The sequence below is a fragment of the Semicossyphus pulcher genome, unplaced genomic scaffold (genome assembly GCF_022749685.1).
Source record: "Semicossyphus pulcher isolate SPU_LCO1_2020_fin unplaced genomic scaffold, fSemPul1.0.p SCAF_13, whole genome shotgun sequence".
Classification (NCBI taxonomy): Eukaryota; Metazoa; Chordata; class Actinopteri; order Labriformes; family Labridae; genus Semicossyphus; species Semicossyphus pulcher.
This window is the reverse complement of record NW_027211637.1, coordinates 15209124-15220366: the sequence shown is the minus strand read 5'-3', so window position 1 is coordinate 15220366 and position 11243 is coordinate 15209124. Positions and strand designations below refer to the sequence as shown.

General features: G+C 42.6%; 1 protein-coding gene across 1 annotated transcript; it reads right to left on the bottom strand.

Moving 5' to 3' along the window:
• Positions 1-5151: 5151 nt before the first annotated feature.
• Positions 5152-10514, bottom strand: rbm15 (RNA binding motif protein 15). The gene has a single exon (XM_069660686.1). The coding sequence runs from the start codon at positions 10394-10396 to the stop codon at positions 7847-7849; it is 2550 nt and encodes an 849-aa protein (XP_069516787.1). The 5' UTR covers positions 10397-10514; the 3' UTR covers positions 5152-7846.
• Between the last annotated feature and the right edge of the window lie 729 nt (positions 10515-11243).

Sequence of the window (11243 nt, the reverse complement as noted above, 5' to 3'; positions counted from 1 at the left end):
ACATTTCTCTCTTGCCTGAAAAAGATTATTGCAGAGGCAGATTGTACGGCATGTGTGCGAGCATTTAGAGGTGTGCTGCCTTCGGATGATGCTCATATTTATATCTTTAGTATTATTATTCTGGGGCTTTCTGTCCAACATATAAAGCGGCGTTCTTGCAACTTTTCCTCATCAATATTAACGGGCAGAATGTTTCAATTTTATACACTCATTCACACTTTGATCCAGATACTATCGTTTTTTTCTCAATGACATTTCTTCTGTCTTTTCATACCTTGCATAGTTTCTTCTTTAATGGCCGTTGAAGCTTTAAACTTTTGTCAGAGCTTTTCAGAAATGATAATGTGAGATAACCGTGCTGGTGACTTCTGCTAACGTAGCACTCAAAAGGATGTGGGTAGTTGAACTAAAATCTCATAGGTCTTCAGCATTTATACATAAACTGACTGTTCAGCCTCTCATAAGGAACTTCAAGTGACCCTCTCACTCGTAAACACTCCTTTGACATTCCAATACGTCCATCTCGTGACCTGCTGTGACACCTGCAGTGTGTGTGTAGGCCAAAGGGTTGTGTGAGACTTTCACTGAGTTTGTGTGCTTTGGGTCACGACACATCTACAGTCTACAGTAGGTTGTTTAAGGCATAAAGTTACGAACCGATCGTTACAACAAGCAACAGCCAGCTGGTTCTGGCAAAATACGAGTCCAAAGTGGAAGTAACCCTTGTACAAAGGCTCCTTATAAGATAATTGTGAGGTCAATAAGCTCTTATCTTTTCTTTCAGTATCTCTCTTGTCAGCTTTTATAGAGAGGCATGGGGAGTAGGGAGGTGACAGGAAGCAATAGGTAAGGTAATAGGTAAATAAGCTAGAGGAAGCTCTGTATACTTATAGCTCAATTTAAAATAAAATATATAGGCATTTGTTTTGCTTTTGCTCTCACGCCCGGTGTTGCCTGTTTGGTTGATTTTAGTGGAAGCCCAGTGAGTCAGCAGCCGCTCGATGTATCCACTGAGTTACACTTCAACAGCTTTTTTTTTAACTGCTGTCACTTCTTACACACACACACGTCTTTTACACCTTCTGTTAGATTAAAATGTTAACTCTTTCATTATTTATGATTTAACTGACATGAAACTGACAATCTCTCATCACTCCTTTTACACAAAACTCTGAGACTGACACCTCAGCTCGCTTCAATGTGCACACCTTTAGTACCAATTTAAACTATTTACACGGTATTTGAACATGTTTACATTGTTTGCAGTTTTCAGTGCGAGCGACCGAGCACAACCTTTTTCTTGCTGTCGTGACCTCTTAGATTCTACAACAAGTTCAAACCTGCCTTTGTCTTTTTGTGGGTCGGTAATGATAAAGCATCTTAACATTCACATTATGTTTTTCTTGGCAGCACCTGCAGATAACTAAACATTCACGCCAAGCTCACCGCTTGTGAGCAAATCTATGCAAGTGCACACAGACAAGGATTATCCCGTCATTAAGAGCTCACTTTCATTCTAACTGCAGCAAAGGTACCAACGCCTGATAGAGAAGTCCGTGTGAGGTTTCAGTATGTTTATGAAATATTTTGATCACAGTTTGTTTGAGGGGTAAAGGAGCTGATTAGCTCTGCTGAATAACTGGGTTTCTGTGTGATTATGTGCGATTTAGTGTCAATTTTATCAACCTTATATGTCTGTAAACCTCTTACAAACATGTTTTGCTGAAGTTGCCCATATAAATGCAAAGTGTCCCAACTACAATGGTAGGAAACTATTGCCAAGCCTTAACAGTGCCTGCAGGCAGCCAATTCATGGCAATGCAACTTAAATGATATTTTGTTTATATACGGGAGGCTGTTGGTTGTTGAATCTTTTTTATGTAGACTTTTTTTTGTGTTTTCAGTGGATTCCTTGTTTTTCACCAGTTTGCCTTACAAGGTACTGTATCGTATCTTTACTAACTTTCCTGTGATGTCAGCCAAAGACACATTAGAAACCTTCCTACAACTTGAAGTTTATTATCAGCAAAAAGGTTAGAGAGTTTGTACAACTGAAACCACTATGACCACTCGTCAGTCAGTCTTTTCCATGTTTTCATTGAGGGAGATCAACAGTCCATTTAGGTACATGTGTTTTGTTACGCTGCCCTCTTGTGGCAGAAGAGCGCTACTACTCAAAGAATGCTGTCTCAATTAGTACCAAATTATTCCCCCTCAGCTCACTTTCACAATACTGAGCAAGGCTCTTTGTGTTGTTTCAATAACGACAGTCATGCACAAAAGCTCTTTTGGCTCACGTGTTGCATTCACCACCAGTATGCTTTTGTAACTGAGGACCACTGAATATTTTGTACCATAATAAATCTTTTATGAAAAGTATTTGATGCTTTAAAAGTAGAATTTGGTTCGAGTTAGTTATCTGGATATTTTAAGGAATGTATGTTTGAGAAATATCTGGAAAATAATTTTTAAGTCCCTTTGGTGAAATCTTTAACACCACTGACATGAAAGAGTTTGTATGTTTTTGTTGCCGCAGAAGCATTTATGGGTGAAGCACTGTTATGTCACCACTCCAGCTGCTGTTAACTGGTAGTTTAGAGAATATGCTTAACCAATCGTAGATGTGTTTCAAGCGCTTAAAGCTCATTTTTTAAGCCTTGTGTTTGAGTGCATTCTACAGCAATAAAGCGACATGTGACTCAAGTCTGTTCTTGTGTGATTGTGAGAGCAATAATGCAACTTCAGTCCCTCTTCAATAAACACTCGCAAGCTGCAACCTCTTTTAACAGGGTTTATTGACACGTTATTTACATACACTGACATCAATAAACAAAATAATCCATCTAGAGGTAAAATTCATGTAACAAACGGAGTTTTAAAATAGACCCATTTTATTTTAGGGTTCTACATTTATTGTCATTTCAAATAATAAAAGTAATGTACTTACAGGAGATGACACCTGATGGTGTTTGTCTGCAGCCTGGAAACAAAGTGATGCAGCGCCTGCCGTCCAGTTAAACTCTGCAAAGGAAACATACAAAAGTGTTTATATCTTTGCAGTAGTGTACCGCAGTTTAACATTTGATTTTACAGGTTTAAATGCTGATCGACATGATACCAAGGTGCTGCACACTACAATGAACTGAAGGCAATCAGCATGGATTTATGGAATCAGTTGTGAAATTGTAATTTGTGGCTTTTATGGATCACTGTAACTATATGATCACATGATCGTTTTTAGCTTTAACACTGGAACCAATATTATGACATGAGATGTGTCCAACTGAGCTGGTGTGTCAATGTCATACTGCCATACACCAGTACACATGGCACAAAATGTAAACATAATAGCTTTACCAAGGATCATATGTACCAACCACAATGTTATGTTGAGAAACACTGATCACATTCGGTTTATTGTATACTGTAAGTGTGATAAACGTCTTGTATTGTTCTTACACATAAAATCCTTTAAGATTTGTTATATTTTTAAACTCCTAATAAGGTCAATTCAGCCCGGTTTATGTTCATCTTTATTCCTACATTTTTTGAACAAAATATTGCTGAGAAAATATTTAGTTGCATGTGTCACTGGTAAGCCTGAAGCTGCTCATACAGACATCATACACCATGAGAAGAATAACGATTATATAGGTATTAGTGAAGTGCTAGTTTTGGCAACAGATTGATTTTATTTGAACAAATTACATGATTTCTAACTGTGGTGGACAAACAGGGTCCAGACTGGGCCTTCTTTTAATCTCACATTACTAATCTCCATTTCATTAACAGGAAGTTAAAATCATTTCTGGCCTTCAGTCATCTCCTAATGCAAAGGACAGTTCTGTGGCAGAAGCAAATTTCTTACATTATAATTCCTTTAAATTATATTTGAGCTCCTGGTACCGGACCATAATGCTTCTGTGCTTGAACAAGAAATAGCCTAGTGCAGCTGGCCTTTTGCAGGATCAATAACATTATCTATGATCAGGAGCGGCTCATTGACAGTATTCAACATGAATGTATTTAAGTCTTAATAGACATTAGTGTGTTTTTTCTGACCTGCCATTATACGCTACAGTTTTATAATAGACCACATCATATTAACCCCTTCTGTTGGGGCTGTTATTGTTATCATTGACATAAATCTCAAACTGAATTAAATCAATCCCTGTTTGGTTTTACATCTCTATTAAAGACTGCAACATCTACTAAATGTGCAGTATTTGTTTGTATCCTATCAGGGCAGGAGGTCAACAGCTGTAGCAGAATAAGAGTAAAAACTTTAAACCTTTACATTAAATATTTTCTGCTATATAAATATTGTCAGAAAAGCATAATTTAAGCATTAAAATGTACACTTTTTGATACTATTGATTTAGTTCTGTTTTAATGCCGATTCTACAGCTGCTGATCAAACAGGACTATAAAAGGCCCTCTGGGCAGTAAATGGTGCTGCTATTTTACACATTTGGATTTATACAAACTGCCATTAGTGGAAATAACCGCAGACATGACCTGACTTGGAAAGGTACACTGTGCTATTTGCATTTGTTAATGTAAAACATGTGTTGTTGACACTTTATACTTACCACTGCTGCCCCTGCCACCGATACAGATCTGGCAGGCAGCACCTTTTCTCCTTACTCACCCTCATGCCGTTTGTACACAGCGGTCACACAGTGATAGGAGCTCGCTGCTGGGTGTCTGGTGTGCATGAGTGCGAGTTTGACAGGTACACTGAGAGGAGAAGGCAGGCGCTCCGTGGTCCTCAACATGGCAATGTTTCTCTAGAGAAGTGAGGGCTCCTCCTCAGCACAGAACACAGCATTTGTTTTTCACTCTAATATGACTAAGATGAACTGCAGGAGGAAATGGAAAACCTCCTTTCCTGTGTAAAGAGGCCATTATTGTATAAACGAGCACTGGCAAAACAAACAGGTCTCCTAGGAGAATTACGGGGAGGGTCCGCAGAGTGGATTCCTTCCAGCAGTGTCAAAAAGGGTAAACAATTTGGCCTGTTCCTATTTCTTTTCCATGCTGCAGCGGACCTCAGGCGACGATGGAAAACAGCTTCTGCACAGCAAAAGGCACTTTCTCGCTCATCTCCTCGGAGAGGGTTCAAACAGAGGAGAAAACAAAGACGGGGGCAAACAATATTCCTAGCTGAGGTTTGGGCCGATCCTCCTCCCTGAAAAAACATTAAGTCAAATGAAATCATAACGGGGCAAAGTATAATAAAGAAGGATGAGCCCAGTGGTTCAGCTCGGCCTCTGCAGAGAGACACCCTGAACTGAAGCCGCTATGGAACTTTCAGAGCGGTGTCATGATGCACAATCTCTCGAGTGGAGTGTGTGCCGGGTGATGATGGGATCTCCTCAGCTCCTATTCAGAACCAGGAACAATGCTCACGAGACCTTTAGAGTAATTACCCGGGAAGACAACTGGATACTCGCACATGCTGCTGTTCGCCTCCCAGAACTGCACAGCTGTCTGCATCTGCCTGTTTCACACAGCAAACTGGATTCTGCCTGTAAACAAGGGGCAGCAGAAGCTCCTCGATCCTGATCAGGTGTTCACATGCCAACGGGAACAGACGAGGGTGTAACAAAGATCATGGGGGAGCATTTTACGATGGGGAACTCAGGAGCTCAGAACAGGCCCGAAAGCAAACAGCGATCCTCACAGGAAACGGGGGTCTCTCCTCAGTGGTGCTAAACAAACTGCAACTCGTCTCCCTTTTCATGTGCAGAAACAAAATTCAAGTGACAACTCCTTGGAACACAATAAGGCATGGCAGCGCGTTTCTTCAATTCACTTCCATCGAAGAAACATGTTTCCCTTCAAATGAACAATTTATTGATAATCGGTCACATTAAGTGCCCAAACGCACTCGCAGGTATGTGAACAGCTTCGCATGGGCTCTACGGTTTTTCCTCTCCCATGACATCAAAGTGTACATTGCTCAATTTTTCCATTTAAAACAGAAGTCATCACAGGTGCAGATGGGATACACATGTTAAACGCTGCCTCGTAAGTGAGGACACACAAACACTAGGTTGCCTTCTCTGCAGAAGTTTGCTCCTCAGGAGTCCAACGTTGAAGTGGTTGTGATGTTCACATATATAACAATTTTCTGACATATTGATGTTTTCAGTACATATTAAACCAAACTCAGCAAATTAGAATTCAGGATAGATTTCTATTGCATGTAAACATAAAATAGCAGAACAGTAGGCCTTGAAAAGTCTTATTTAAACCTCTAGAAGTTAAATTAACATGAACTGTTATTGTATGTCTAAAACTGTAACATTACACAGACCTACATACTGAGCAAATAGCAGGTGTTTGTTACTTTGAACCAACATTTTACCGATACTGAATATTATTATTTCTTGGAGGACCTATTGGTTTAGAGCAATAAATGAAACAACACAAAACAATCTAAGCTTTTTATCCATTACTACTGTTGTTTTTCATAAATCACATTACACAACCATTTCTAATGGGGATGCACAAAGTAAAATATGAAGTAAAAAATATGAAAACATTAGTATTTGCTTTCCTATGCTATGCGTACTGTTACGGGCTTTTGTCTGGGCAGAAATCTCACGTCTGTTAGTATTTAGCATTCTACATGGAGTTAAACACTTTAGTTTGACCAGTGGACACACGCCGAGTTCATTGTCTAACTTGCAGTAAGGTGTTCCAAAAATGAGGAACACATTAATAAAGATACACTACAAATCCAAACTATGATCCTGAACGTAATTTGCTATTTTTCCAAACATATTTCATAACACAGGGAAATGAAATGTGGGACGTTTGTCTCGATTATCTTGTGACCTTCAAAATGTTTTCTTAGCTTTGAGCTCATGCGTTCAAGTACACCAACATTAAAATATGTCACAAATCTTCTTCAGTACACCATTCACCAAACTATTCTGTTCACATCAGGGTAGTTACCAGAGGCAGGCAAAGGAGCCAGAAACCACGAATGGATGAAGAGTGGTGCACTGAAGAGTAGTTTAACAACATGTCTTGACCTTCAAAATGTGACCAGAACTCGTTCTTAGAGAAGGTTAACTTTGCAGCTGCAGTACCAAAGCATTCACTACACCTAGTGTAGACCTACAACTCGAACCTTCAGTTCAGAAATGTCATGCTAACCTTGGTTTCTATCAGCCGAAAAGTGGTTTAGAAGATGTATTATTGCACTGTAATTCAAAGGTTTGAAAAGGGTGCAGGAGGTAGACACAATAACACCACAAATACAACCTGAGGCAGTAAAGTGTAACAGCCCCAAAGCAAACATGACCTTCCTTAAGCTTATTTCCAGTTTTTGTTTAACACTGTGTAACAGAGATGTGGCTCCCACATTATAGAAGCTTGCAGGGCTGTTGTTTGTAGTGTTACTGTAGTGGAGGTGTTATTGTGTCTACCCATTGCATTACAATTTTTTTGTCTTTTCCTACAAGTTCAATTTGAAAGTTGATATTTTAAAACCCTTTTTTTTTTTTTTACATGACTTCTCTCTTCTTAAATTAAAATGTATTTAACAATCCTCATATTTTACTGTTCACAGTATTCTGACCGAATTACTTTGAGCAATTGTGACTAATTCATACACCTTTTAAAAATAATTTTAACACCCTTTTAGTTTGGTATGAGGGCACCGTTTTGTCCGTTTGGTGGATTACATGGCAACATACAAACACTCAAGGACCATACTAGTGTAACCCCATAATGCAGAACACACAGCATGCAATAGTTACTGACATACAGCAGGTTTTGTTTTTTTGTTTTTTTTTTATACATCATTTTAACTTAGTGTGTTCTGATTTTTTCAGGATGCTCCCCGAACAACAATCATGACCAGAAAGTCCTCTTCACTTTTAGCCAGAGCTTTAGCAGAGGAATCCAGGAACTGCTGGGAGAAATCACAGGGAGGGAAAGCATGAAGAACCCCTGTGTTGTCTTTATCTCTGCTCCCTCCCACAGGTAGGCTGATGACTCCTGCTGCTTGTTTTTGGTTGAGGTAGGACACCAGGTTGCGAAGCGGGCGCTGAGTTGAGGCCGCGGGGTCTGACGAAGATGCATCCTCTGTGGTCCCAGGAACTGCCAGCAGGATGGCGTAGCCACCAGGACCCGCCACCTTGATGCGCCGGGACACCTCGTCCAGCTTGGGCTGGTCCAGACGAAGACGCTGGGTGATCTTTAGCTCGCTCACCTGCCTCCCTGTTGTGCCGTCGATGAGCAGGTCGCTGGCTACGCTGTGATCTCCCTCCAGCAGGTGCATGTTTGCTGGGAAGTTGCTGTTCTTGAGCAACAGCATGCCTTGCCAGGCCAGACTGAGTTTGGTGCTGTCTGTTTTGGACGGCTGGCCTCCCTTGGAGCTGCTCTCAGAACGTTCTCTCTTTGCTGGCACCTTGCCACCATCGCCTGCTTTGCGCTTTCGCTCTCCAACTGCTGAAATGCTGCTGCTTGAAGGTCCCTTGTCAGAGAGACTCTGGCTTTTGAGTCTCCGCTCAGCCCCGCCTCTTTCGAGGCCGCTGTGATGTTCTCGTGCAGGGGAGGGTCTCTCTCCCCGCAGAGGTCGCTCTGAGTCACTGAAGCGCCCTCCATCTCTGCTGCTACCTCCAGGGCTGCCATCTGGAGAAGGACGTCTACGTCTTACCGTCCTGTCAGTGCTGTCAGGGGAGTGGTCTATATGCCGTCCATCCTCCATTACACGCCGCTTGCGTGCAGGTTCCCGCCCCTGCAGCTCTCGTTCCAATGACCAGGGCTCCCGTGCCCGCCGCTCCCGTTCCAAGTGCTCCAAAGGCTCGAAGGGTGAGGCACGTACCCGATCACGTATAGCTGGGTTGGGCCACTCAGTTCCAGGAAAGAGCTCTCTCTCCCTGAAGTGAAGCGGCGGTGGAGTCCGTTCCCTGACCCTCAGAGGTTCAGGAGTGGCACGGTGGACAAAAGATTCTGCCACCATGTCAAACGGTGGTATCGGCAGAGGCTGCAAGAACTGCTGCTGGTAACGATGCTCAGTGTCAGCAAAGTCCACTCTCAGTCTCCTCTCTGGACCCCCGAGAGGAAAGCCCCTCATGTGTGAGCATGCTGCTTGTGCAGCATCCAAACTTTCATACTGAATGTAGGCCCAAGTGTCCCCCTTTCTGTAGTCAATGGTCCTTATAGTGCCAAAGCGATCAAACTCTCTGGCCAGGGCAGCAACAGGAACCCAGGGTCCAAGACCACCCACCCACAAGCGTGTGGTGGGAGTTGCCTTCCCATAGCCAATCTTTATGGGGTTGAGGCCCACTATCTTGCCAGACATGCTAAGCTTAGCACGGTGAGCCATGTCAAGGTTCTCAAATTTCAGAAATCCATATGTGCTGGTTTGTCCTCGTGTGGGTCTTTTAATGTCCACTTCTGTTATAACCCCAAACCTGTCAAAAGCTCGCCTCAGGTCTGCTTCTGTAACAGTTATGTCCAGATTGCCTAAAAACAACGTCCTATTAGCTCTTTGGTCATCTTCTGGAGATATAAAATCTTCTTCACGAAAAGCTGCTCGCTCTGCAATGAAAGCAGGACGTGCCCTGGCTTCAAACAGGGCAAACTCCCTGTCCCGCTCCAGCTCTCTGGGCAAAGGTGGCGGCGGGGGAGGGGGGAGCCGACCCAGGGCCAGCTGCTGCAGGCGGTAGTCTCTGTATCCAAGCCCGGTAGGCGAGAGAGGTCTCTGCAAATGTCTATGGCTTTGAGCTGCACCGTACAAGTCTCTCTCCACAGGGGAGCGGCTTCTCCTCCTGTTAATGTACACTGCCTCAATTTTCAGCGGACGGTCGTAGAGCACCAGCCGTCCCCGCGCGTGCTTCGCGGCTCTGGCGTCCTCCGGCTTCCTGAAGTTAACGAAGGCGATCCGCTCGTCGTTGCTGCGGCTTATCTTGACGCTCACATCCCCGAATTTTTTAAATTCATGAAAGAGTCCATCCTCTATGTCTTCGTCACTCAGCTGGGTGCCGAGGTCGCTTATTTTGAGGGTTTTGTACTCACTTTCGGCACTGGGTGGCTGAACCCGCTGCTCCCCCCGTGAGGTGGTCCTCGAGGCTAAATCCAGCGTCAGGCTCAGGCTGTGGTTCTTACCGACCGAGCTAGCAGCGGCAGACTGACAACTGTGATTATTTCCAGTCCGACTGTGACCCTCGAAATCTCTGTCTCTTTTTTCGCCCAGCAGACTCCTTCTCGTGGATCCACCGTCGCCTTTGGTCGAGCTGTTCCCATTATTACTCCCGCTGGAGACGGAGAGAGCCCCCATTTTCTTGCTGGTCGGGTGGCATCCTCCCCTGTCTCGGATATCGTCCAAGGCCCGGGAGCGTTTTTTAATCGGCGACCGCTCTTTACCTTTCATTTCAGTCCACACGGAGCCGACCCTTGGGACGCCTATGGTATTTTAAGAGCTATTTCTGCAAATTGTTGCAGAAATTAACTAAAATGAGAAACGGAGTTATTCACTGACCCTGCGGCAAAACAACAACAGTCGCCATTTTGTAAAGATTAGAGTGAAGGCCCGCCCCTTGGACCTGATTGGGTGAAAAAGTGGGTGGAAGACTTTAAACCACACGTCAATCATCCATTCACACCATTGCTTTTTCCAAAAGGTCTCACAATTGTTGCTTATTAATCTATTTATTTATTTGATAAATCATTAAATTTTTTGTAAAGGTACATGTACAATATTAAAAATATATGTAACCATCTGATCTATTGTACCAGAGTCAGCTTTAAGCTATTTTTTATCTGCACTCGGCCATTATTAGCACAAAAAAATTAGTATTTATTTATTATGAGATTTAAAATCTATTAATCTAAATATATATATATATCTAAAATGTTATTTAGAGATTAAAATGTTATCACAGGGCTATTTGAACATGTATTTTGTCACTTGTTACTTTTTTCTTTCCATTGTATCTGTCAGTGATTGTCAATGAAAATACTGAAATTACAAGACACTTGCGATCATGGTTTAGTTTAGTGGAGGAGTAGAGGAACTTTTTTAAGCAAATCATCCTAAAGCCACAAGGTGGCAGCATTTGAACGGCAGCTCAAAAAGGTACAGTAGCCCATAAGGGCCTTAACTAATCCTTTTAAACGACCTTGGATTGGCACATTGCCTTGCTCTGTGGGTATGTAGACAAATAAAGATTCTTATTACCAGTATTTATTTATAGGCACATTCTACCAGCTCCAGCCAT